The 27865-nt window shown below is 40.8% G+C and overlaps 1 protein-coding gene and 1 long non-coding RNA gene across 4 annotated transcripts in view; one reads left to right on the top strand and one right to left on the bottom strand.

Annotated features, from left to right (window-relative positions):
• Positions 1 to 973: 973 nt before the first annotated feature.
• Positions 974 to 27865, bottom strand: part of LOC5500668 (poly [ADP-ribose] polymerase tankyrase) — a 72352-nt gene continuing 45460 nt past the window's right edge. For 2 of the 3 annotated variants that reach the window (XM_048728162.1, XM_048728161.1), the window contains exons 28-49: positions 27684 to 27861; positions 26507 to 26583; positions 25947 to 26039; positions 25718 to 25877; positions 25213 to 25365; positions 24615 to 24732; positions 23875 to 23980; positions 23271 to 23439; positions 22999 to 23178; positions 22045 to 22206; positions 13456 to 13664; positions 13289 to 13394; positions 12635 to 12804; positions 11539 to 11695; positions 11274 to 11401; positions 10234 to 10294; positions 9975 to 10152; positions 6557 to 6673; positions 4752 to 4972; positions 3883 to 3972; positions 3460 to 3668; positions 974 to 1976 (exon numbers count right to left, since the gene is read on the bottom strand). In XM_048728162.1, the coding sequence (XP_048584119.1) occupies positions 1805 to 1976; positions 3460 to 3668; positions 3883 to 3972; positions 4752 to 4972; positions 6557 to 6673; positions 9975 to 10152; positions 10234 to 10294; positions 11274 to 11401; positions 11539 to 11695; positions 12635 to 12804; positions 13289 to 13394; positions 13456 to 13664; positions 22045 to 22206; positions 22999 to 23178; positions 23271 to 23439; positions 23875 to 23980; positions 24615 to 24732; positions 25213 to 25365; positions 25718 to 25877; positions 25947 to 26039; positions 26507 to 26583; positions 27684 to 27861 (3214 nt within the window). In that variant the 3' untranslated portion in view covers positions 974 to 1804. Of the gene's footprint in view, positions 1977 to 3459; positions 3669 to 3882; positions 3973 to 4751; positions 4973 to 6556; positions 6674 to 9974; positions 10153 to 10233; positions 10295 to 11273; positions 11402 to 11538; positions 11696 to 12634; positions 12805 to 13288; positions 13395 to 13455; positions 13665 to 15042; positions 16673 to 22044; positions 22207 to 22998; positions 23179 to 23270; positions 23440 to 23874; positions 23981 to 24614; positions 24733 to 25212; positions 25366 to 25717; positions 25878 to 25946; positions 26040 to 26506; positions 26584 to 27683; positions 27862 to 27865 lie in introns of those variants that run through there. The other variant, XM_048728163.1, reaches the window with a different exon arrangement.
• Positions 16883 to 18393, top strand: LOC125563183. Its single transcript, XR_007308197.1, has 2 exons — positions 16883 to 17412; positions 18200 to 18393. It is a non-coding gene; the product is annotated as an uncharacterized LOC125563183 (long non-coding RNA).

A 27865-nucleotide genomic window follows, 5' to 3' on the forward strand; every position in this document is an offset into this window, starting at 1 on the left:
GAGTGACACTTGAAAATAGCTGTGCCCTGGTGTGTTGTCAGTGACACTTGATAATAGCTGTGCCCTGGTGTGTTGTGAGTGACACTTGATAATAGCTGTGCCCTGGTGTGTTGTGACACTTGATAATAGCTGTGCCCTGGTGTGTTGTGACACTTGATAATAGCTGTGCCCTGTGAGTGACACTTGAAAATAGCTGTGCCCTGGTGTGTTGTCAGTGACACTTGATAATAGCTGTGCCCTGGTGTGTTGTGAGTGACACTTGATAATAGCTGTGCCCTGGTGTGTTGTCAGTGACACTTGATAATAGCTGTGCCCTGTGAGTGACACTTGAAAATAGCTGTGCCCTGGTGTGTTGTCAGTGACACTTGATAATAGCTGTGCCCTGGTGTGTTGTGAGTGTCACTTGATAATAGCTGTGCCCTGGTGTGTTGTGAGTGACACTTGATAATAGCTGTGCCCTGTGAGTGACACTTGAAAATAGCTGTGCCCTGGTGTGTTGTGAGTGACACTTGATAATAGCTGTGCCATGGTGTGTTGTGAGTGACACTTGATAATAGCTGTGCCCTGGTGTGTTGTGAGTGACACTTGATAATAGCTGTGCCCTGGTGTGCTGTGAGTGACACTTGATAATAGCTGTGCCCTGGTGTGTTGTGAGTGACACTTGATAATAGCTGTGCCCTGGTGTGTTGCGACACTTGATAATAGCTGTGCCCTGGTGTGCTGTGAGTGACACTTGATAATAGCTGTGCCCTGGTGTGTTGTCAGTGACACTTGATAATAGCTGTGCCCTGGTGTGCTGTGAGTGACACTTGATAATAGCTGTGCCCTGGTGTGCTGTTAGTGACACTTGATAATAGCTGTGCCCTGGTGTGTTGTGAGTGACACTTGATAATAGCTGTGCCCTGGTGTGTTGTGAGTGACACTTGATAATAGCTGTGCCCTGGTGTGCTAATAGGCATTTCTATTGCCTCGCTTTGTTTTAAATGTATGTTATATACATACAATTATCATAATTTATTTTTTCACCGTGTATAATTAAAAAACCTGTAAAAAATTATTAACCCCAGAAGATGAATAACTCACTAACTAACTTTCTATGGTTGTCCTCGCAATTATTAAAAACTTTAAAAAATGGCCATTGCATCACCATCATCATCACCCATCATTATCTTCTCTGACATTATTATCATTATCATCACCCATCATGATCATTGACATTATTATCACCCGTTATGATCATTGGCATTGTTATCGTTATCACCCATCATCATAACAGCAGATAATACGATGCTGTCATGCATCACGATCATCACCATTGTTCGTCCCTAGTGTTATCGTAGCTATGATTGATGTGCATTGTGCCCTTTAGACCCATCGTAGAGTACGGCTGTGTTGTTTTCACTAATTTACCCTAGCGCCTTTGTCTTGGTAAAGGTTCGGAAACTCTCTGTTATCTATCCCTGAATTATGACACTGCCCTGTTGACAACTAATATCGGGAACCTAAAAGATGGTAGGCATGAAGTTTCTAGGAAATATAGATCCAACCTAGCAACTGATCACCCGGGTACACTAGCTTATTTTATCAAAAACTGAAGCAAAAAACACACACGCTACGTTACAATTCTACAAAACGCGCGGCCGCAACAAGAACAAACAAGAGGGACAAGAACTGAGTGATTTCGCGTCTGTGAAGTGCTATATGCTTAAATGTCATTGCCGTTTGCTCTTCCCGTGTAATAAGTCTATGACTATGAATGGAAACAGAAATAAACTAACTAAAATCTAGCTGTTTTCGCTAGTGTCTAAATTCCTTCCTCGGATTCATCGGATTCGGATTCGGATTCATCATCAGAGTCACTCTCCTTGTCTTCACCACTGTCTTTTTCTTCTGAGCCCACGAACACGAGATACCGCTGAGTGCACTGCGCCTCGTTATAAACCACGTACTCGTTATGGCGACCATGATCTAGGTAACTGAAGGGGAAGCACACATTGTTAGGGATTAATCTGCTATACTCAGGCAATTGGCGACCATGGTCTAGGTAACCAGGCAATTGGCGACCATGGTCTAGGTAACCAGGCAATTGGCGACCATGGTCTAGGTAACCAGGCAATTGGCGACCATGGTCTAGGTAACCAGGCAATTGGCGACCATGGTCTAGGTAACCAGGCAATTGACGACCATGGTCTAGGTAACTGAGGGGAAAACACAAGGATTAATGTATACCCAGGAAATTGGCGACCATGGTCTAGGTAACCAGGCAATTGACAACCATGGTCTAGGTAACTGAGAGGAAAACACAAGGACTAATCTTTACCCAGGAAATTGGCGACCATGGTCTAGGAAAACATGATCTTTATTATATGCTTTCGACCAAATCCAAATAGTTAAGGTGGCGCGCCGAGGTTGTTTTGGCTAAACAGCTTATATACTATGTTCCCTACAGAAGACTCATTTTCGGCGCGATTTTCGTAAATTTTTCAGATTTTATTAATACATCTATGCTTAATCAGATTCCCCTAGATTCACTCTTCTTGGAAATCAAATTATTTTTTGTCATGCAAGTTGAAAGGACGCAATATTTTTATATTAAAATAAAAATCTCGAAATCTGCGCGATGAATTTTTTTCTAAATCTACAGTAACACCTAACAATACTCCAGCTTGAAGCACACGAATTTTTTGCTTAAACTGACCTGTCAAACTTCGCGATTGATGAATCTTTATTTTAAGCCAAAATTGTCCTCGTAATCTTGAAAATGAAAATGAAAAATAAATGCACTCATGCCTACAAAGATCTATCACCGAATTTACGCCCCCTGCTAAGTCCAAACCCTAAGGCAACTTGTGTGAGAGGGGCAAGAGGACCAGTGATGCACAATAATAAATTTCAGATAGTCAATTCGAGAGTATTTTTGTTAAGATAATTTGAAAACTAAAGAATTTCTTAGCAGGGGGCGTAAATTCGGGGATAGATCTTTGTAGGCAAGAGTGCATTTATTTTTTCAAAGATTGCGAGGACAATTTTGGCGTAAAATAAAGATTCATCAATCGCGAAGTTTGACAGGTTAGTTTAAGTAAAAAATTCGTGTGCTTCAAGCTGGAGTATTGTTAGGTGTTACTGTGAATTTAGAAAAAAATTCATCGCGCAGATTTCGATATTTTTATTTTGATATAAAACAATTGCTTCCATTTACCTGGCATGAAAAAAAAAAGAATTTGATTTCAAACAAGTGTGAATCTTGCGGGATCTGACAAAGCATAGATGTATTAATAAAATCTAAAAAATTCACGAAAATCGAGCCGAGAATGAGTCTAATATAGGGAACTTAGTAAAAGCTGTTTAGCCAAAACAACCTCGGCGCGCTACCTTAATGTCACAATAGCTTCCCAAAATGAGTCTATTGATGCTCTCCATCCCACCAAACTCGTGACCACGCACCACGTGACCACGCACCTGTCCTTTTCCTTGAATCTCTCCTGTAGGGTCTTATCCTCGCCCCATTCCCCCGCGGGTACCGTAACGCCGTAAGGCGTGGTCACATCATACGCTGGGTTCGGTCGCTCCTTGGTCGGGAGCAGAAGGCTATCATAGCCCTTAGGCGCTGACTCCGGGAACGACTTGTCCCCATCAAGGCCAAGGATAAACTGCCTCCCGAGAGCCACCTTGGAAAAGACACAACGTTAATAGAATTATGTAATTATAATTAAAATGGCGAAACAATGTTAATAACGACAACAATAATGAAGAACAATAATAGTTGCAACGGCAATAATGATAATGGAAAAGCGAAGATGCCTGAAGGCGGCATTGTGTTGATGATGATTATTGTTGAATAAAGTCCAAACTATTTATACGAAGTTCCCGTTAAAAGGTTACCTCGCTTAGGAGCAGGAACCCTTCGTTCCGTCCACCGCAGCCCCTAGCGTACGAGAGTGCCTTTTGGATGCTGTCAGTAGAGTAGATACCCTGTGAAGTCGCAATACAACAATTTAGACCAAGAAAACAAAGCCTCCGAAATAAAAGGATTCGAATGAAAAACTATACACTACGTACCAAGCACTAAAACTTGATATCAATATATGCTTAACATTTTTTTACCTATAGCACACAGCGCAGATTTAACCAACGAAAATTTAGCAGTGTACATATGGCCCAGAAAACGATGCGATTTTCTCTTATTCGTATTTAATCAAAATTAGGTGTGACGTCAATTTATTGGCGAAAGCACAGTGTACAACTTTGCTAAGAGCACTTTTGGGTGACAACACGTGCACGAATCATCCAAAAAGTTTTTTGTCAGAAAGGGCTATTTTCAGTGACAGCAATTTCTGCGTTCAAGTCTCCTTTCACTCCAAACAACTTGAACAATGATTACCTTTCAAAGAGAGTGTCCCGATCGCCTATCACTCCCATCATCTTAATTTGAACAAGTATCACCTTTCCAAAAGAGTGTCCCGATCGCCTATCACTCCCATCATCTTAATTTGAACAAGTATCACCTTTCCAAAAGAGTGTCCCGATCGCCTATCACTTCCATCATCTTAATTTGAACAAGTATCACCTTTCCAAAAGAGTGCCCCGATCGCCTATCACTCCCATCATCTTAATTTGAACAAGTATCACCTTTCCAAAAGAGTGCCCCGATCGCCTATCACTCCCATTATCTTAATTTGAACAAGTAGTACCTTTCTCAAGAGAGTGTCCCGATCGCCTATCACTTCCATCATCAATTGAACAAGTATTACCTTTCCAAGAGAGTGTCCCGAAATGTCCACGTGCGCTGGCGCAATCCGTAGGCCCTCCTTTAGAATCCCCAGTACATTGTAGGTTCTGGTGCCATGCCACAACAGACGGTGATTACCGGCGCCATGACTTCGCATACGATCACCCTCCCCTGGACGGGAAATTCTGAACACTCCCTGGACTTTGAACTGGTTGGGTCTGCGGCCCCAGCGTAAGGTCTTAGCTGTGAAATGGGAGAATTTACTATGATCGTTTATTTTTCTAAAGGTGATTAAAAAAAGACAATTTTCATTAATGTATGATTAAAGCCGCATTGTCACCAGTTCACTTCCGGAGATCCGACGGAAACCTCAACCGTTAAAAGACAAAAGAATCTATTAGAATCCGAGATATTTAACATGCCATCCGCTCTAAATTACCACTCACATCCTCGAAGAAACTTGCAATATACACACTGCTTTCAATATTTTGAAATATTTTTCGCGTTTTCCGTTAAAAATCATCGGAGATTGTAACGTAATCGACCAGAAGTAAACTGGTGACAATGCGGCTTTACCTTAGAAAGTAGTAATACTCTAATTTCGAATTTCATGGTGACCGCTGGACATAAACATTAAGCACTCATAAATACAATGAGACCCGGTTTCAGGCGAACCATGCCCAAATACAAGCGAGCTCGTGAAGAATTCAAAAGTTTCTTTAAATTGTCTTATTTTAAGCTACAAGAGAGTCACGCTGGTATGCGCATGGAATGTACCCCATACCGAGGCGTGCTATATTTATGCGTCATCAGTGCAGCGAAAACTGGACTATGTGATTAGAAATATATAAACATATTTGCAAAAATATCTCTTCTTGAATCTCCCAACCCTTAACGAAATGTTGAGAGGAGATCTGGCCCAGGAAAAAGCTTAAAACGCTCTAGTAATGAGGATAATGTAGTAAAATCACATTGAGGGAATTGGGTTTAAAAAAAAGTCATCGCTTGTCGTCGTTTGCCACGAAAACTCAGCGACCCGTCTCAATCTATTGTTTATAGCCCTGTCCACACAAGAACTCAGCGACCCGTCTCAATCTATTGTTTATAGCCCTATCCACACAAGAATCTATTGTTTATAGCCCTATCCACACGAGAACTTAGCGACCAGTCTCAATCTATTGTTTATAGCCCTGTCCACACGAGAACTCAGCGACCCGTCTCAATCTATTGTTTATAGCCCTGTCCACACGAGAACTCAGCGACCCGTCTCAATCTATTGTTTATAGCCCTGTCCACACAAGAACTCAGCGACCCGTCTCAATCTATTGTTTATAGCCCTGTCCACACGAGAACTCAGCGACCCGCCTCAATCTATTGTTTATAGCCCTGTCCACACAAGAACTCAGCGACCCGCCTCAATCTATTGCTTATAGCCCTATCCACACGAGAACTCAGCGACCCGTCTCAATCTATTGTTTATAGCCCTGTCCACACAAGAACTCAGCGACCCGTCTCAATCTATTGTTTATAGCCCTATTCACACAAGAACTCAGCGACCCGTCTCAATCTATTGTTTATAGCCCTATCCACACGAGAACTCAGCCACGCGCCTCAATCTATTGTTTATAGCCCTGTCCACACGAGAACTCAGCGATCCGTCTCAATCTATTGTTTATAGCCCTGTCCACACGAGAACTCAGCCACGCGCCGATATCGTTAGAGTTGTGGATCTACTGACACTTGATCGACATCGTTAGAGTTGTGGATGTATTGACAGTTGACTTACCGACATCGTTAGAGTTGTGGATATATCGACAGTTGACTTACCGACATCGTTAGAGTTGTGGATGTACTGAAGTAACAATTGGCATTCTGCCGATGTATGGTCCATCATCTCCACGTGTGTTCCCAATGCTCGGAAGCAGTAGTCTAACGGATTCACATCTAAAAAAAAAATAATAAAAAATACCCGACTCTCTACATAGGGGACTGTGAACGTTTAGCCTGAGGTCTCTCTCGTCTCTCATCGCACAATATAGGGCCTTAAAAAAGGAGGAGCTCTTTTTATGTAATATCGTTCCAAATGCAAATACCTGCAAATCAAGCAAGTCTATTGTTTCCTGCTAATTTGCAAGCCATTCACATAAAAAATGGCTTTTTGCCGACACTCCGAGCATTATCCCATTATCAGTGCAAAAAGACAAAGTTTCACCACTAAAACTAAGGTTTGAGACTTTTTTCGTCTACTGGCTTCATGTTCTGTGGCTCTACTGACTGACCTAGATATCCTCACTGACCTAGATATCCTCACTGACCTAGATATCCTCACTGACCTAGATATCCTCACTGACCTAGATATCCTTACTGACCTAGATATCCTCACTGACCTAGATATCCTCACTGACCTAGATATCCTCACTGACCTAGATATCCTCACTGACCTAGATATCCTTACTGACCTAGATATCCTTACTGACCTAGATATCCTCACTGACCTAGATATCCTCACTGACCTAGATATCCTTACTGACCTAGATATCCTCACTGACCTAGATATCCTCACTGACCTAGATATCCTCACTGACCTAGATATCCTCACTGACCTAGATATCCTTACTGACCTAGATATCCTGACTGACCTAGATATCCTGACTGACCTAGATATCCTGACTGACCTAGATATCCTGACTGACCTAGATATCCTTACTGACCTAGATATCCTTACTGACCTAAATATCCTCACTGACCTAGATATCCTCACTGACCTAGATATCCTCACTGACCTAGATATCCTCACTGACCTAGATATCCTCACTGACCTAGATATCCTCACTGACCTAGATATCCTTAATGACCTAGATATCCTTACTGACCTAGATATCCTTACTGACCTAGATATCCTTAATGACCTAGATATCCTTACTGACCTAGATATCCTTACTGACCTAGATATCCTTACTGACCTAGATATCCTCACTGACCTAGATATCCTTAATGACCTAGATATCCTTACTGACCTAGATATCCTTACTGACCTAGATATCCTTAATGACCTAGATATCCTTAATGACCTAGATATCCTTACTGACCTAGATATCCTTACTGACCTAGATATCCTCGCTGACCTAGATATCCTTAATGACCTAGATATCCTTACTGACCTAGATATCCTTACTGACCTAGATATCCTCACTGACCTAGATATCCTCACTGACCTAGATATCCTGACTGACCTAGATATCCTGACTGACCTAGATATCCTTACTGACCTAGATATCCTCACTGACCTAGATATCCTTACTGACCTAGATATCCTCACTGACCTAGATATCCTCACTGACCTAGATATCCTTACTGACCTAGACATCCTTAATGACCTAGATATCCTTACTGACCTAGATATCCTCACTGACCTAGATATCCTCACTGACCTAGATATCCTCACTGACCTAGATATCCTCACTGACCTAGATATCCTTACTGACCTAGATATCCTGACTGACCTAGATATCCTTACTGACCTAGATATCCTTACTGACCTAGATATCCTCACTGACCTAGATATCCTCACTGACCTAGATATCCTCACTGACCTAGATATCCTCACTGACCTAGATATCCTTACTGACCTAGATATCCTCACTGACCTAGATATCCTCACTGACCTAGATATCCTCGCTGACCTAGATATCCTTAATGACCTAGATATCCTTACTGACCTAGATATCCTTACTGACCTAGATATCCTTAATGACCTAGATATCCTTACTGACCTAGATATCCTTACTGACCTAGATATCCTTACTGACCTAGATATCCTTACTGACCTAGATATCCTCAATGACCTAGATATCCTTAATGACCTAGATATCCTTACTGACCTAGATATCCTTACTGACCTAGATATCCTTAATGACCTAGATATCCTTACTGACCTAGATATCCTTACTGACCTAGATATCCTCGCTGACCTAGATATCCTTAATGACCTAGATATCCTTACTGACCTAGATATCCTTACTGACCTAGATATCCTTACTGACCTAGATATCCTTACTGACCTAGATATCCTCACTGACCTAGATATCCTTACTGACCTAGATATCCTTACTGACCTAGATATCCTTACTGACCTAGATATCCTTACTGACCTAGATATCCTTACTGACCTAGATATCCTCACTGACCTAGATATCCTCACTGACCTAGATATCCTTACTGACCTAGATATCCTTACTGACCTAACGAAGATCTTAGAAGGGTTCACCCTGGATCTGCTTACATCACAAGTAATTAAAAAAACTTGACATTCAGCAGTTTTCCGTGAGTGGGAAGAGCACGACCCATGCGTTAGTGTATATGCTTCATGTTATTCTAGAGGCACTTGACAGAGGCAACAATTATGTTACGGATAGGTCACAGCGCGTAAGAATAGGAAGCTCATTATCTTTGCCTGTGTCCCCTAATGGGGTAATCCCTCAGGGAACTAAGCTAGCACCTCTGTTGTTCGTGATATTAGTAAACAAGCTAGTGGCACAATGGCCAGCACGTATAAAATATGTAGATGACACAACCGTATTTGAGGTCATCCCGCGTTGTAGTCCTAGCTACCTACAAGTAGTCGTAAATGACATTAGTAACTTTGCGTCCAGTCGTGGCATGCGACTTAACCCGAAGAAATGCAGAGAACTGAGTGTTAGTTTCCTTCAATACCAACCATCCCTCCCTGGGGAGTTGTATATTTCTGGTTTACCTATTAAGAGAGTGGATAGTTACATGATCCTTGGAGTCCACTTGAGTAGTGACCTCACGTGGAACGTGCATGTAGAGTACCTTATTAAGAAGGCCAGCAAACGGTTATATGCCTTAAGATCACTAAAAAAATCCGGTGTTCAGTATAATGACTTAGTCCGTATATACTGTGCGTTGATAAGATCGGTACTAGAATATGCAGCACCAGTGTGGGCAGGTCTACCAGTTTTCCTATCAGATTTGCTGGAAGCTGTGCAAAGGAGAGCGATGCGCATTATTTTCCCGCAGACTGATTATTGCATGGCTCTTACCAAATGCAGGGCTCATGTCCTTATCCACTCGCCGTAATAGTCTCTGTGAGAGTTTTGTCACCAAAGCGAAGATATCGCCTCCTCTAAACTATATCATTCCTAAAGCTACAGAAGTCAACCATAGCTACTCACTCCGGTCTGGCTACATGCCATGCCTGGCTACATGCCATATCCTCACTGACCTTTGCTGCGGTACTGAGCCGCTAGCAGTAGTTTGCTGGCAAAGGCGAGATCCGTCAGCCGAGAAAGAGCGTCCATTTGTGCGTTTACATCTTTCTCGCTATTCAAGGGCTGGATCCTTTCGAAGGCGTAACTAGCGACTGGAATAAGCGTGTAGTACTCGTTGCTCAGCACAGCAATCTGCGACAAAAACAATAACAAGAATAACAACAACGACAGTAATAGCAATAGCAACAACAATAATAATAACAATAGTAATACCTCGTCAAATTTGTCTTCCGATCCACGTAGGTTATTGGTATCAATCCCCTTCTGCACTTCCCTGAAACAAGCAAAACCGGAGTTCCATACATGCCACACAGTTCCATACAGAAGATGGCTATGCCACTACCATGACACTGTTACTAATTGGTTGAGAAAGAGTCCACAAGCCAGTCTTTAGGCTTTTTATACGAACATTGTCAATCATGAGGTAAGACAGTTTCGTAATTTTATGTTATGTTTAGCCTTTTCATTCGAAGTTTGGAGAAACAGAGAGATTTCATAGACAGTGAAAATAAGCAAATTTCAACGCCCTATACGGTTTTAAAACAGATCTGAACTGGGAGGACAGTTTATAAAAAGAGCCCCACTATGGAATGGAATGCCTAACTGGCTTCTTCTAGATGGGCAAGAGAATGCCAAATACCTCAGGCTTTGATAGTTTCCGGCGAGGGCCTACCGAATGCTACGGCAGAAAGAAATATAAAAAAAAATTGAAATATCTTTCATGGAAAGCTGCTAAATTGATCTTGAATGATATAAAACGCACTGGCATCCCTGTGTAGTTATTCAATTCATTGTTTCAAAATGTCTAACACGTCGGTGCGCCCGGTTAAAACTGATTTGCTCAAGGGTATGACGTGATTCTATGATTTGCTCAAGGGTATAACGTGATTTTCTGATTTGCTCAAGGGTATGACGTAATTATCTGATTTGCTCAGGGATATGACGAAAATTACCTGATTTCCTCATGGATATAACGTAATCATATTATTTTCTCACGGAAATGACGAAATAACCTGATTTGCTCAAAGATATGAGGTAACCATCTATTTTGCTAAAGGATATGACGTAATCATCTATTTTGCTAAAGGATATGACGTAACCATCTCTTTTGCTTTAGGGTATGACGTAATTACAAGATTTGCTCAAGGATATGACGTAACCATCTATTTTGCTAAAGGATATGACGTAACCATCTATTTTGCTTTAGGATATGACGTACTTACCAGATTTGCTCAAGGATATGACGTACTTACCAGATTTTTTCGAGAACACCCCGAGCCCTGTTGATGGTCTCCAGCGAGAGTCTGCCAAACGGCATGAATTCTGGGTCGACCTGGAGCGAGTGGTGACTAACTGACTTCCTTAGCCACTCCTGGTCTGTCTAGAGACAAGCGGCAACAAAAGTATTTTAACAAAATCCTAAGATAAAGTTTGCCTGGTTTGCCTAGAAAAAAAGTATTCATAAGATTTCTCTGAACAACACCCATTAGAAAATACGTTCTGGATGCCCTAACTTACTATCGCCTTCATTAGAGTCTGTAATGGCTTCGGCAGCTTGGAGGGCGGGCACGCCTCCAGGTCGAACGGCTTGAGGATGTCTTTTGGTTTATGATGATGAAACTGAGGGTTTCGCTCTGGCAACACAAGAGAGTACTTCTTGGGGTGCTTCACAAAACTAGAAATAATATGATACATACCATTTAATGTATACAAAAATCAAAAGTAAAATTTGTCGGGGTTTCGCTGTCTTTCCTTCATCATGGGAGCTCCAGGAAGACATTGACAGAGAGGGCGGGCAAACTGCACCTCTAATCTCATATTGGAGAATATGAGGCCATTCTCTAGAAAATTTCATTTTTACCACACAGTGAAGCCCGAACAAGGAAGAAGCATCCCATTGAATCAACCTCAGCACTCAAACATCCATAAGCACAGCATTAATTATGCCCCAATAGACTTAACGATGTTCTAGGGCACTCTCCTGATGTGAAAAAGCTGTAATTTTTAAGCAAATTACAAGCAAAACTGTTGTAAGCAACAGGCTGAAGCAGTGCCCTCGCAAGACTGAAGAGACACCGCAGTGCACTGTTGGAAGATTCAAGGTATACCGTCTTGGGTCAGCGGTAGTCAGGGAGTTGAGATAGGGGGTTTCTGTTTTTACACTGATTTTGCGCAGAAGAACTCAGGAGGTCATGGGTTTATGGAAGCTGGATTTATTTTGTATTCTTCTACAGGCATTGGCACTTTTAAATATTATCTTAAACTTTGAAAAATGTTTATCACGGTGGTGCAAATAGTATTTTATTATTTAATTAATTAATTAATTATTTATTTATTCAATTATTTATTTATTTTATTTATTTAGAGGCTTCCTCCACACTTATATATAAATATATACAACAAAATATCAACAAAAAAAAAAAACAGACAAGAACAAGTGCAGAGAAGGAAAGGCGAACGGACACAAGGTCCCGACGAGGCTTGCCCCGACACTACGGATACTTGAACACTTATTGATAACATACAAAAACACAGAGACTAATCTAACAGCAATTCAGCCTGAAGGAGCGCCATTTAGGGCACACATTTTATAATTATATGCATAGCACCACACCTGCCCTTTTCATCCCACAGGTTTCCAGTTTTGCTTCGGAAAATTTTCTTGAACTCGTCCGTGGCGGCCTTGGCATCGCTGAAAGGCGTTAGCTGGTGTTGCCCTCTATCGCCGATACGACCCCATCGGGTTAGAAGCACCCAAAGATTCTTGCCCTTCTCGAAAATAACCTGAAGAATGAAGCATCTAGATGTCAGTGTCGGACCCAAGAGGGTGGAGGTGGAGGGAGGGGGTGGGACCTCTGGCCCTGATGTGCCCCCTATCTGGTACCCCATCGGGTCAGAAGCCTCCAAAGATTCTCGCCCTTTTAGGAAATGCCAGGTAGAATGAAGCATCTCGGCGATAGTGTTGGGTCCAAGGGTAGAGGGCAGAGTGCCCAATTTGCAAACTTTAGAAATCGGGATTTTTTGTCAATGGCTGCATTTTTCCCCGAATCTCCTTCCTTTGATCGACAGTAAATTACTCATTTCATTGGCTGTATATAATTGCGTTGGCATGAAATGTATCCAGTGAAAAAAAAGCGTTTTAAATGACCCATTTTTATCTGGATTGGTCATTGGTTCCTACAGAATTTGGTGAAAATATTTGGACTGTAAATGGCACAAGACTGTCAAAAATAGGGAGTTTCCTTGCTTTACCAGATAACCTCGTTACCTGCATCTTGTAGAAGTTGTTCAGTCCGAAGTAACCATATTTCACATCGACTTTGGTCATCAGAATATCATATGGGATACCTGTGGCTGGTTCCATGAATACCTTGCTGCTTAAAAAAGGCGCAATTAGCATATAATAGCAGTATAGATAGATCACGTGATTCGTACCCAGTTTTTTGTTTGTTGGTCACGGGGTCGACAGGAGGCGGCTTGGCAGGGTCGTACTCAGGCTCCTCATTGGCGTCTTTGACCTCGGCCAACATGGCGGCCGCATCAGCATCCACGTCAGGTTCCTCACCGTCCCAGAATGCATCACGGGATGTGGTTAAGTTGAATCCAGGTTCTGGTTCTCCCACGTGAAGCTTGGATGAATGTTTCTTAACAGAACAAAACATTGAGTTATGGTAAAGCTTGGATGAATGTTTCTGAACAGGACAAAACATTGAGTTATGGTAAAGCTTGGATGAATGTTTCTAAACAGGCAAAACATTGAGTTATGGTAAAGATTGGATGAATGTTTCTAAACAGGCAAAACATTGAGTTATGGTAACGCTTGGATGAATGTTTCTTAACAGGACAAAACATTGAGTTATGGTAACGCTTGGATAAATGTTTCTTAACAGGACAAAACATTGAGTTATGGTAAAGATTGGATGAATGTTTTTCAACAGGACAAAACATTGAGTTATGGTAACGCTTGGATGAATGTTTCTAAACAGGCAAAACATTGAGTTATGGTAAAGATTGGATGAATGTTTCTAAACAGGCAAAACATTGAGTTATGGTAACGCTTGGATAAATGTTTCTCAACAGGACAAAACATTGAGGTATGGTAAAGATTGGATGAATGTTTCTCAACAGGACAAAACATTGAGTTATGGTAACGCTTGGATAAATGTTTCTCAACAGGACAAAACATTGAGTTATGGTAAAGATTGGATGAATGTTTCTCAACAGGACAAAACATTGAGTTATGGTAACGCTTGGATGAATGTTTCTAAACAGGCAAAACATTGAGTTATGGTGAAGATTGGATGAATGTTTCTAAACAGGCAAAACATTGAGTTATGGTAACGCTTGGATAAATGTTTCTCAACAGGACAAAACATTGAGTTATGGTAAAGATTGGATGAATGTTTCTCAACAGGATAAAACATTGAGTTATGGTAAAGATTGGATGAATGTTTCTTAACAGGACAAAACATTGAGTTATGGTAAAGATTGGGTGAATGTTTCTCAACAGGGCAAAACATTGAGTTATGGTAACGCTTGGATGAATGTTTCTAAACAGGCAAAACATTGAGTTATGGTAAAGATTGGATGAATGTTTCTAAACAGGCAAAACATTGAGTTATGGTAACGCTTGGATAAATGTTTCTCAACAGGACAAAACATTGAGTTATGGTAAAGATTGGATTAATGTTTCTTAATTAACAGGACAAAACATTGAGTTATGGTAAGCAACGCTTAAAACTAGTAAGGTAGTCCTATGTCATATTTTTACGCTCCGGGCGATGGCTTTATCTACTCTGAAATTTGCTATGCCATTTGCAATGTCAAAGAATGAAATCATAATTTAAAATAAAAAAAAAGGTGTATAGCAAGCCATAGCTTTGTGTATTATGTCGATGTTATGTTTTCTATGTTGCGGATGTACACACTTTAACATAAAAAGCACATAAAACAGTGTCACGTGCACAATGTTATTATCCACCCAGGGTGCACCGCGCTTAACTGCCATTTTCCACTTTTTTGATGTCATTTTTGATGTCATTTTTTAATTTAAATGATATCACAAAGTGTCTATCAGTCCCCCCCTGTCGCCTAGGAGATATCACAAAGTGTTCCTTGTTGCCTATGAGATATCACAAAGTGTTCCTTGTTGCCTAAGAGATATCACAAAGTGGACCTTGTTGCCTAGGAGATATTATAAAGTGGTCCTTGTTGCCTAGGAGATATCACAAAGTGGTCCTTGTTGCCTAGGAAATATCACAAAGTGGTCCTTGTTGCCTAGGAGATATCACAAAGTGGTCCTTGTTGCCTAGGAGATATTACAAATCCTCCCTGTTGCCTAGTAGATATCACAAATCCTCTCTGTTGCCTAGGAGATATCACATATCCTCCCTGTCACCTAGGAGATAACACAAATCCTCTCTGTCGCCTAGGAGATATCACAAATCCTCCCTGTTGCCTAGGAGATATCACATATCCTCCCTGTCGCCTAGGAGATAACACAAATCCTCTCTGTCGCCTAGGAGATATCACAAATCCTCCCTGTTGCCTAGGAGATATCACTAAGTGTCCATTTTCCATCTCCTAGCAGCTTCAGATGGACATCATGGAATTCATCCAGGGTGTCTCTGTGTGCAACACTGATCAGAGTGATCCCTTTATCAACACACATCCCGTACAAAGCTTTCTCAGTGGCAATATCTAGCGCACTGGTAGCCTCATCCATCATTGCTAGGTCTGGTTGATGGTACAACAATCTGGCAAATGCCAAGCGCTGTATTTCACCGTGTGATAGCATATCCTCCCAGCTGCCATCGACAAGGCTGTCAATTCCTCCAACCCGTCTACAAACTGAGGCCAATCCCACTTCACTAAGTAAATCCATAATTCTTGTATGATCAAGATAATCTTCCGCCTCAAGCGGGAACACAACTTGTTCTTTCAGGCTCCCATTTGTCAGGAGTGCATGCTGTGACAGGAACAACACTTTCTCAGGCTCAAAGTCGATGTTTCTTACAACATCTCCAGATAATGGCTCCCATAGACCTCGAATCACCCTTAACAATGACGTCTTTCCACAGCCTGCCATTCCAGTTATGAGAACATTCTGTCCTCTGGCAAACACCAGGTCTAGGTCAGCCACTAGCGGTTCTTCGGTTCCTGGAATTGAGTAGCTCACGTTGATTAACTTGAAGAAGACACCTGGATGCAGCCCTTCACGCAACTTGTCGTTTCTTAACCGATTTACGTAGTCTCTATTTTGTTTATGTTTGTGACAAGATTCCAGCGTCTCTATCAGCTCTCCAATTCGATGTATATACCCAGCCATGTCAGTTAAAGTATCGGACAAGTCAATCAACTGAGTAAAGCATCCCATTAGATACGTTGAAACAAAAGCTATTTTAGTAATCTCAGAGCCGAGTTCACTAGGAGAAAGGTAATCATATTTCCCTGTGAAAACAGTTACACTTATAAATATATAACAGAGTGGAGCAGAAATGTTGTTGAAAATATTAACTGCGATATTCAAGAAAATATTCAGGTTGACTTCACGTTGACATTTGACGACCATATCATACAATTTCTCGTTTGTTTTCTTCTCTTCAAGGTTTCGTGCCCCGTTGAAAACCAAGGCCTCAGAATTTACTCTTATCTGAAATGAAACAATGAATGCATAAATATCAACAATATTGCATTGAACTAATTAATATGAGCTCTAGTTTTGCTTTGCAATGTTATGTGTTGTTATCTAGTATTTAAAGTTTATCCAAAAATAGTTTATAAAAACTAAGTTAAAAAACTGGTTCGAGTTATTTTTTAAACTTTCATGAGTTTATAGCGGAGCCAGCGCGGAGCACCATAGGTATAGAAATATGGTAAGCTATGCGACTTGGTTTTGTGGTCATCGCGCGGTTACCCTGTGGTGTCACAAATCAGCCAGTAATCCAGCCGCGCAACTCTCAGGCCCCTCTCGGTCTTACGCTTTTATGTGTTTTTAGTTCAAAACTCGTATGTTCACAGAAAAAAGGCAGTATTTAATGAGAAAATATGCGGATTCAAATGGACTGAAGTCTTTTAGGAACCGTTTTGTCTGAAGTACGAGTCGATAGTAAAAGATACCCGAGTGTTCGTGAATCCCGCCCGTCGCAACAGCTAAAAAGAGGACTATAGAGGAGGACTATGGAGGATCTACACTACCATTGTATATTTATTCACGTCTATATTTATGTAAGGAGATCCTGAGAAGAAAGGGCCTTGATGTCTGTTTTCAGCTATAAAAATCATTCGCTTGTGTCGACGAGTTCCTTGCTAGCAGAAATTCGACAACTTCACAGTTTACAACAAAAGCGAACAACACAACCACAACAGAAAGCGAAAAAAAAAACTGCCAAGGTGAGTTTTAGACGACGATTTGTATTGAGTATATGAAAGTTATTTTTCTTTTATTGTTGTGCTTTTATAATGCTTGTTTGTACGTTTTTTTTTTTCCATAACCAATCGCTCAGACTAAAACACCGTACCAGCTTTAGTTTGACGTCAAGATGCCATATCAAAGTCATCTATCCTTGTTTTGATGTAAATACGTAAATACTTACAAGTTCTATAAGTAAATTCAGGCGTAAATTCCTCACGGTAAGTACGAATTTAACGACAGAAATACGTAGTAGTCTAGTTACTGTATCAATGCCACTTAGCTTGTTGGATTTATACATTTGTTTTTAGAGTTTGCTTTGAGAATTCGTGGTCTAATCAAACATGTTTAGCATAACACATCCTTTGATATTCTTTGTTCTCTCTATACTTTATTGACTGTGTTGAGATATTTAATAAAGGCTGACAAATATCATCCTGTCATATATTGCTAAAGAAGACCTTTCTTGTCTTTATATTCTGTGTATTTAGTCTTTTCTAAGATACAGCAACATTTTTTTCAACATTATCATAACAACTTTAATTTTATAATTACAGAAGAATTTTCTCTTCGAAAAAAAAAAAAAAAAACTAAATGCAACCCTTATTACCTATTGTTTTTGCTTTTATATTGTCTGCATCTTGCATACTTTCTAATGTATTTATTTATTTTTATTCAAATAGTTGTGGAAAATTAGTAAGGTTATAAATGGCATGACGAAAATGTTGTTTTGAAAGAAAAAAAATTATTGTTTTCACTTTTATTTAGGTAAAACCAACCAAGGACTACCTGAGGGCCATGACTGATCCTAAATGCTGGAAGGCATAATAATAGGCAAATATTAAGATAATATAGTAGAGGATTTCTTACTTTTATACAGTATAAGTGTAACAGGGGTTTTAGAGCAAGATACTTGCTCTCAATGATAAATCTGTAAAGAAAACTTTTTCTATCAACCTAAAGATAATGAGGAAAAGGGGAAATGTTAGGAGAGTGTTGTTGCATTACTGTTAATTTTTTTTATCATAGATATTGTCCCATTTCTTTCTTTTTTCCATCTCTGTTCAATATTTTTTGTATGCAATTGATAATATTTGCTGTTTCCCCTCTGCACCCTAAATAAATTAAAATATGTTAGGTTTGAAATAAGACATTTTCATTTAGCACTACTTTCATTAATATCAAGGATTTTTTTTAGAATTTGCTTCCCAAGTAAATTTGTTCTTCTCCATTGCATTTAATTTTGGAGTAGCATTAGACTGTGTGGATCCAGGGTTTCTATAAAACAGCAGGCCACCATGCTAAAGGGTGGGTGCACCAATATGTAATGCATGACTGTAATATCCTTGGTGATGGAGTATTACCAGTATGTGATAGACAAAACTTCCATATGGCACCTGAAATGTATAACTGTATCATTATATCTTTGGAATGCTGTTTCATTCATTATTTGTTTCTTCGCTGGTCAGAATGTAGCATTGATATAAGTTCTACAAAGGGAAGAGGTTTTTTTTAGATCAAAGTACTTAAATTATATAAAGATAACAACAAACTTGTGCTTTTTCATTAATAAATTTGTAAAGAAAACAGTTTTATATCAATCCTAAAGGTAATAGGGAAAGGGCCATGATTGATTCTAAAGGCTGGAAGGCATAAAATTAGGCAAATATTAAGATAATATAGTAGGGGATTTCTTAATTTTATACAACAGTATAAGTGTAATAGGTTTTTTAGAGCAAGATACTTGCTCTCAATGATAAATCTGTAAAGAAAACATTTATCTATCAACCTAAAGATAATGATGAAAAGGGGAAATGTTAGGAGAGTGTTGTTGCATTATTGCTAATTTTTTTTATCAAAGATATTGTCCCATTTCTTCTTTTTTTTTCTCTCTGCTGACTATTTTTGTATGCAATTGATATTATTTGCTGTTTCCCCTCTGCACCCTGAATAAATTAAAATATGTTAGGTTTGAAATAAGACATCTTCATTGAGCACTACTTTCAATAATATCAAGGATTTTTTTTTAGAATTTGTTTCACAAGTAAATTTGTTCTTCTCCATTGCATTTAATTTTGGAGTAGCATTAGCATGTGTGGATCCAGGGTTTCTATAAAACAGCAGGCCATCATGCTAAAGGGTGGGTGCACCAATATGTAATGCATGACTGTAATATCCTTGGTGATGGAGTATTACCAGTATGTGATAGACAAAACTTCCATATGGCACCTGAAATGTACTGTATCATTATATCTTTGGAATGCTGTTTCATTCATTATTTGTTTCTTTGCAAGGGCAAAGCTGGTCAGAATGTAGCGTTGATACAAGTTCTATAAAGGGAAGAGGTTTTTATTAGATCAAAGTACTTAAATTATATAAAGATAACAACAAACTTGTGCTTTTTCATTAATAAATTTTTAAAGAAAACAGTTTTATATCAATCCTAAAGGTAATAGGGAAAGGGAAAAATACTAGGAAAGTGCTCAGTCAAGTTATTATTGCATTATTGTTATAAATGTTTTAGAATAGAGTAACATATTTTTCAAATAGAGTCACATTTCTCCCTTTTCTTCGCTCCCCATTGACTTTTTGTTTATTTGTATATTTATTCCTCTCTGCCCCCAACATAGATAAATGAACATGGTTTGGTTTGTAATTAGAAACTTTCAGTAATTTAGGATTTGCATCCATTGCATTCATTTTTTAGTAGCCTCTATGGGTGGATCCAAAGTTTCTAAAAAAAGGCCAAAGGGTGGGTGCACCAATATGTAATGCATGTCAGGAGGTATTTTTGTGGAGTTTAATTTCAACACATCCTTCTGAATAATCAGTTGCAGTACGAGAAAACTACAGTATGGCATCTAATTCTTTGGAATACTGTTACATCCTTGATATATTCTTCACAAGGTCAAAGCTTCTTAGAATGCTATTTTGATAATAAACAAAATATAGATAGTGGAGTTAAATAAGATGGAAAATAAGAGTTGACCATTAGACTCAACTAAGACACCTAAAGTTTAACAGCCTTTTTCTTACCAAGGTTTAGTATTTGTTAACTTTCATACTGCATATTTAATATTATTAAATGAGTGCTTGCTTGATACATTTGGAGGGGCCAATGCAACAGACCCATACCGAGGATTTTTCTTGGTGGGGTGAGAAATAAAAAAAAAATGGACCTTATACCTCCTAGATACGGGCCTTTACAATTTATAAAGACATGCAGTAAAAAATGACTTCTTTAATATCATTAAAAAAACAAGACCCCTAGATCCCCCTAAATTACCCCTATCACTCAACACAAAAAGGTATCAAATGCTGGCTCCGCCTTTAGGCAGTGCCTAAATCTATATATTATCAATTTTTTAAAATTCCGGGCTTTATTTGCAGCCGTATTGCAGGCTCACAAAAAATGAGCCGGAAATCGAGCTTATCAAAATACATGAAACTTGAATAGTGTTGTGACATGAAACTTGAATAGTGTTAAAGTATTCTATTTTTTCTCACCTGCATGTGTTTAAACCTGAAATTCCCAGTTGTCTGTTCCACTCGGTACACAGTATTGATGATAGGGCCCATAATCAGCTTGATACCTAAGGCCCACACCATAAACACCCCTAGCATAATCAGAGGGGCCAAGTAACCCGTGACCATAGAACATTGATACGCGTAGTAGCTTGCCGTGAAGGGCACTATCAGTAGCTTGGAGAAGATTTTTTTCAGCATCTGCATCATCTTTTCCGTGTCTTGAGTTATCCGCTGGTCGGGATTATCGATTATTTTGATTGGGTCAAGGATCAAAATATCGTAGTGAGAGTCTACTTTGAAATAAATAGAATGCAGAAATCGGCACATGTACGCCCGATACTGCACGAACGATGTGTTTGCCACGAACTGAACGGCAGTTCTTATAGCAGAAGTGCAAATAATAAGTGTGATAGCCTTCACAACCAACGGCTTGAGTCCAGCCCGGTCTTTGGTCCCGATCACGTCGTAGAACTGTGTTGGTACGAGCCCGAGGTTGAAAATGAACATTTCCTCGGCCAAGGTCAGCCCAATCATGTTCAAAAAAAGCAGCGAGGTCGTAGAGTGCCAAGAAGGGAATATAATCCTAAGACATCGGCAAAGGCGCTTTACAAAGCGCCAGTTCAGCGCGTAGTTGCGCGATTTGGCAGCCTTCATAGCGTCTCCGTGTGTCTAGAGCACTTTCAATGGAGCGAGTTTTGTATCACGCATCACTGCCATGTGATTATGTAGATTATTCACTCTTGTCACACAATGCTCGACTTAGCTCACCTTACAAACTCGCTGAAATAAAACTCCCGGCCTAAAAAAATAATAATAATAACCGGACGAATCTTTATCAGGAAATTGTTACTTTTAATTTGCCGTACAAAACTTCGCATTTTCCTCTTTTATTTCTAAATCGTTTCTCACCAGTGTTAAATACAAAAAGAGAAACAAGTTGTTAAACCTTTCTGTACACAAATTACAAAAAAAAATACAGTTTATTTGTACTTTATAGTAGTTATAAAAGAGTTTACGGGCGGTGTTCGTGATCAAAGAATGACTTGTAGATCACCAAGAGCCCGCTCCATCCTTGCAAAACCTACCTCAGCACAGCCGATGAGTTCCCGCAGTACTGCTTCCATCCTCCCGGATCCTTGACGTTCCGCGTAGTAAAGTGGACTGTGGCCCGTGTTATCAGGAGCGGTCAGCGGCGAGTTGAACTTCGCTAGCAGTCGTAGCATAGATACGTTCTCAGATGAGCCGTACTATAAGAAAAAAAACTTAAAATGAATAATCTTAATTAAAAGCTTTGCGTTTAAAGGGGTATTTTCTACGTACGAGCCTCTCCGAGCTTAATGTGATTGCACTCGCCATTGTAATAACTCACCCCCCCCTCTCAACTCTCACCATACCCTACCCTACCCTACCCTAACATACCCTATCCTCTCCCTCTCCCCCTAACTCACCATACCTTACCATTCCCTACCCTTTCCAATACCTCTTCCCCTCTCTCCCTATTCTACCTCTAGAGATGTACAGTCCGTGTCTGCCATTCTCGTTTGTGCTATTCATTGCCTTTTGCTCCGACGAAGGGCTATCGCTCGAAACGCTAGCGCAACTACTCTGTTTTAACACAGGCGCAAACCATATCATAGCACCTAGTGTATTCACAGCTTGTCTGTAGTTTTTCTAGTCATGCCACCTAGTTATTATACAGCTTGTCTTATAGTTTTCCAAGTCTTATCACCAAGTTATTTTACAGCTTGTCTGTAGGTAACAGGTAACAAACTCCGAAAAAAAAAATCCCGAGATATACATTTCTCCAATTACGGTATCAGGGTTATAAAGGAGGAAAAAGCGCAAAGACAGAAGCGCGACGTATGGATCGGGCCTAACCTCTCGTATGGATCGGGCCATACCTCTCGTATGGATCGGGCCTTACCTCTCGCATGGATCGGGCCTTACCTCTCGCATGGATCGGGCCTAACCTCTCGTATGGATCGGGCCTAACCTCTCGTATGGATCGGGCCTTACCTCTCGTATGGATCGGGCCTTACCTCTCTATTCTGGACGCAGTGATGCACCACAGTCCACCCGTCCTTGTCCTTGGCGCTCATATCAACAGAGGTACTCGCACCAGTCCACTTAGCTCGGTCTATGGTCCCGTACAGCAGAACCTTTGCCATGTCCTCCTCATTCGCCCGAATCACCTCCATAAGCGCTGTGCGGCCGTTTGCCTGAGGTTAGGAAATGGGATGGAGTGGAAATGAAGCGAAGGGATTAATTGAAATGAATAAGATAAAGGCCACAGACATGGATTGTACTATACCTTAGGAAAATTCACGCTTGCGTTGTTATCTAAAAAGGTCTTCACAATGTTTTCGTTGCCATGGAGAGCTGCTTGAATCAGGGGCGTGGTCGAGTCTTGATCCGGGTCATCATCTTTGCCGATCTGGTAGCAGATGTCCAATGTTCTCGGCTTCGCTGATACTAGCATCCTGTCAATAAAAAATATCCAAGTACTCAAGATGTCAAACCAGTATATCATGAATACGATACGTGACCGTATCGCTTTGTCTTCCTTTTCCGCTTATGTTTCGCCCTGCTCAGTGTTGTAACCGATGGGTGACATAACTTGTTGTTATGTCTAGTGACCGTAATCCCTTCCTTGTGGAATAGGGCCGATTGACGGGCATTCAGGCCTGCTCACAACAGCCAACAGGCTGGATTGGTATTGCCATTTTTAGGCTTCCAAGTCTAGCACTTTTCGCTTTGATGTTAGAACACCAGTGTAATTTAACTAATACTTGTTACATAACGACGCGATCCAATCACATACAAGAAAGATATTCTGTAATCTGAGTCTCGGCTTGTGATTGGTTTTCGCTGGTCACCATTCTTTTCTGGTGTCAGATTTACGACCACACTCTTACTTGATCAATTCAAATCTGGTCGCGAGGTTGGATGTCGTTTCAAACGCGCATGCCAATGGGGTCATGCCATTGGGATCAGCCACGTTCAACGTAGACGGGTTGTAACCTGAAACAATAAGAAACCACATTAGGAAACCATGTCTTAGAGAGGTCGATATCAAATAACAAAATAAATATTACAAAATAATCATTAAAGAAAAGCCTTATCCTTGGCTGATCAAAATCGATGGTTTAAAGTGCCAAAGGTATTGTAGACAATGTCTATGAGTGCGAATTATGTATGAGTATGCGCTTAATACCGATGCAAGTTACAACGACGCCCGCAATCTATTACTTTCAAATGACAGTAATGTACTCAAAGCAAAGGCCAATGTGACGTTATCTTTAAACCATGGGCCATTCGTGTCTAAAGGTGAAAATCCCGCCAAAAAGGACACTTTAGGACCAAGAGAACTGTGGGTATCCTTATATTCGGAAGCTGTCCCTAAGATCGAGTTGTCCCTAGAGAAGCTTCCGTATTTATATAGGGCTCCTTCTATTGGTGGTTCTTTGGAAGCAGCCCTTAATAATGAGGTGTCTCTAGTGCGTGGTTACGCTATATACGGAGCTTCTTTAATTGGTTCTTTAAAAACTGCCCTTTATAACAAGGTGTCCTTATTGAGAGGGGGGCCACGGAGTGGGATCCCATGTTCTTAATGACCGGGTTCCTAGAGAGGGGATCCCATGAAGGATATACGTACGAAGCAGTAGTTCGCAAAGTCCCTTGTTCCCGTTTATTGCGGCGTAGTGCAAGGGAAGTGCCCCTCTGCTGTCTAAAGCGGACGGAGACACGCCTCTCTGGAGTAAGTGAACTGCAATCTGAATAAAAACAAAAAAGGTGCTTATAGCGAGACGCGCGATGGTCACCAAGACAAAGTTATAAGAAAGTAACGATGATGATGACGAGGGTGACAGTACTGATTGACAGAAACTTGATAACTTGGAGGATTTTCGCCTCGTTGGTTGGTAGGCGAGTAAAGTTCATGTCAATCACAAAGTACGTTCCTCGTATCCTGATTGGTTTTAACGTATATGCAACACAAACCTCCTCAAGCTGATATTCTAATATAGCAATTGTCACCTGAATGACATAGCGACATTGATGATTATGGAAGTGGTAAAGATGCTACTGTTGTTTTAATAAGATTATGATGATGATAATAATGATATTGGTAGACAAATATCATTATAAGGGTGAAGATGATGGCGTTTTGGAAAAAGATGATGATGATGTAGATGATTATGATGATGATTATGATTATGATATGAAGCTAGAACATCATTTTTATCACTGTATACCTTATTCTCGACGTCGCCAAACGTGGTAGCGAACTCCGCCAACAAATGCAACAAGCTGAGACCATTGGAATCTGTCTCCTGGATGCTGGAATCCTTGCGCTGTTTTCTGAGCAGCGTCCACGCGAGATCCATCTTTCGTGCCTCAAACACAGCCTAGAAAATGTACGCGCGTGTCAAACACAGCTTAGAGGAGGTACTCGCGTGTCAAACACATCTTAGAGGAGGTACGCACGTGTCAAACACAGCTTAGAGGTACGCGCGTGTCAAACACAGCTTAGAGGAGGTACGCGCGTGTCAAACACAGCTTAGAGGTACGCGCGTGTCAAATACAGCTAAGAGGAGGTACGCGCGTGTGAAACACAGCCTAGAAAAGGTACGCGTGTGTCAAACACAGCCTAGAAGAGGTACGCGAGAGATCGATCAAATTACAGCAACGGTAACGATTGACTCGATTGTCGTGGTCTAATGGCTTGGAACTTACGGTGTGCTGCCTTTGCAGTCTTACCCTGAGTGCGACCATGAAGTCAAGTCCGGCCGTGTCCAGCATGAGATGTGCCACGCCCTGCCAGCCATGCTCAACCACGGACCGGAAAGCGGACACAATGACCGGGGTAGGGGGGTGAAGATTGACCGTCTCCTGCCACACCCACATCGCCGATCGACGCCTGAAATGATAATCACAAAATGGTGTCGGAAGAGGTCCCGTGGCGCGTGACAAAAATTGCGTGACCTACTGTTTTTCGTATTTGTTACGCTGTTCTGGCGTGACAGGTGTGATGACGTCACACCTTGCGGGGGCATTCATTTGAATGAACATCATGGCACAACTGTAAAAGAATATTAACCCAAATAAGCGAATATCAAGAGATAAAATCACCAAATTAGTGGATTAATGCTTTGCTGCGCTGAAAGCGAAAGTCTTTTCGACAAACTATTTTTTTTTTTACTTTTGGCAAAATGATATATGTTTTCGCGTTCCTTGTTTCTTGTGTACTGAGTTGTCTAAAAGACGTGAATTTTTCTGTAATATATTTTGGTTTCAGGCCATTAACTCCTTTATAGACGATCTTAACTTTCTCCCAGGCGACCCAGGTATTCTAGTAATGACCTACCACGAGTTCTGCTAAATTCATCAACCTTTAGACACAAATTTAAGCTACCACGAGCTGTACTGAATTCACACAAAAAAGTTACCTTGACTAGCGGGCTATGGTTTACCTGTGGTGGACTGAAAGTTTCCCAGGTCTATGGTTTACCTGTGGTGGACTGAAAGTCTCCCAGGTCTATGGTTTACCTGTGGTGGCCATGCCTTGCGGCGAGTGAGAAGGGAGTATTGCCATCATTATCTATGGCATCAATACGCGCGCCTCTCTGAAAGAAACAAGAAAAGATAAGGTCAAAATAAGCCTACATACGCGTGCTGGTTGTGGGAAATAGAGGAAAGAATGAAGAGCGTAGGCTTGGATATACCTTTGGCCTTCGTAGAGAAGCTAGCCATTAAAGCACATCGCGAATAAAATACATTAAATCATATCGTTGGTAGTATGTAGTGTTCCTATCTCAAGCAGGTAACTTTGGAAGATCGATACCTAAACTATGTATTGGCAGGCTTCCGCTGATCATATTTCTCCGTTTCTTGTGCCCTTCCACGATATCTTACGGGAAGCCCAATGGCGCAGTTGGCAGAGCGTTCATCTTTAGACCACAAGCCTCGACCACTGGGTTCGGGGTTTCGATTCCCAGTTTCGACATTAGTTTTGTTGGTTTTCGCCTTTTCTCTTTTCCCCGGGTTCTCTGGCCTTTCTTCATCCAAGAAATCAAACAAATTTGGCCATAAGCCGTATTCTGTTGTCAGAAAAGGGGTTGTATGGCGGCAGTTCAGTCGGCCTCTAGCGATTTGCCTGCGACACGACCACGCTGTATTCGCGCACTAGCAAACCTGAATCCCACTTTTGCAATTGGGCAAAAGATAAACAGATGAATAGAATAAATAGATTTGGGAAGGTGGTCATGACCCTTCTTGGAGATGGAATGCTGAATTGCGAGAGCGCAGATGCAACGTGTCGAGTCGAAGCCATGGGGGCACCTCGGGCAGGTACCATATGACTTATGTCTGAACACGGAACATGGCAGATATTGAATTGGTTATTTGTGGTTGTGGTTGTTGTTGTTGTTGTTGTTGTTGCTGTTGTTGTTGTTGTTGTTTTTGTTGTTGCTGAACCAAGTGGTAAAAGGCCCAGGCAAAGGCACAACGATCTGCGCCACCAAGGGTCCCTGCCTTGCCTATATCTATCGTTACCTGAAGTTAGGTGATTATGCCTTGCCTATATCTATCTTATTTACAAGTTAGGTGATTATCATCCAAGATATAATCATAATAAAATATTACATTATCATTATTATCATTTCATTTTCATCTTCATTTTGATTTTATTTTCATTTATTATTATTAATCCATTTATCTGATTTACCTGAAGCACATTCAGACAGCATATAGTGGCGCCTCGGATGGCGGCTCGGTGCAGCGGTGTCTGCCCAAACTTGTCATGCGTGTTGAGGAGTTTGCTCATATCCTTGCCATGTTCAGCCATGGCTTCCAAAAGCAGCGAGCAGATAGAGACTGGGTCAGAAAGACTGGCGTCCGTGTGCCTGG

The sequence above is a fragment of the Nematostella vectensis genome, chromosome 5 (genome assembly GCF_932526225.1).
Source record: "Nematostella vectensis chromosome 5, jaNemVect1.1, whole genome shotgun sequence".
Classification (NCBI taxonomy): domain Eukaryota; kingdom Metazoa; phylum Cnidaria; class Anthozoa; order Actiniaria; family Edwardsiidae; genus Nematostella; species Nematostella vectensis.